Genomic DNA, 552 nt, shown 5'->3' on the forward strand with positions numbered 1-552 from the left:
GGCAGGGCTAGCGCTTGGCCCGTTTCCGCTGCTGCTTCCGCCGCTGCTTCCGCTGCTGCTGCTGCTGCTTTGCTGCTGCTGGCGCGCTGCAGCCACAAAGCCTTGATGATGCATCTTCTCCAAACCACTCGAACAGCAGCAAGCCGCAGCATGAGGTCCAGTGCAGAAGCAGTGAGGTCAAGTGTGGAGCCCCACATGCCCTGGGGGCCCTTGGGCTTGGGGGGCCCCTGGGGGGCCCCCCTGCTGCGGCCGTGGGCAGCAGTTTCCTGCTGCAGTGCCTCCCAAGAGGAGACTCCGAAAGCAGCAAAAAAGCTGGCAGCAGATAATCCTGAGAGCTGCTGCAGCTTCTCGGTAATAACATATCCCAGCCAATCAGGAGACACAGAAGGATAGAGTCCTGAGGCCCTTGTGGCTCCCCTGTTGGCCTCCAGCTGCAGCAGCAGCTGCTGCTGCAGCTGCGGGAACGCCTGCAGCTGCTGCTGCAACTGCTGCGCACCCGGCACTGCAGCAACAGCACCCAGGGGGCCCCCCCCCTGGGGGGCCCCCCGCCGC

General features: G+C 64.7%; 1 protein-coding gene across 1 annotated transcript in view; it reads right to left on the reverse strand.

Moving 5' to 3' along the window:
* The window catches only part of ETH_00042320 (uncharacterized protein), a gene marked incomplete at both ends in the record, with an annotated part of 6,432 nt that overhangs the window by 5,090 nt on the left and 790 nt on the right, over positions 1-552 (reverse strand). The window contains one exon of the mRNA XM_013376199.1: positions 1-488. Coding sequence (XP_013231653.1) covers positions 1-488 — 488 coding nt within the window. The remainder of the gene's footprint in view (positions 489-552) is intronic.

Source organism: Eimeria tenella, genomic scaffold, assembly GCF_000499545.2.
Source record: "Eimeria tenella Houghton genomic scaffold, Eth_scaff3201, whole genome shotgun sequence".
Lineage (NCBI taxonomy): Eukaryota > Apicomplexa > Conoidasida > Eucoccidiorida > Eimeriidae > Eimeria > Eimeria tenella.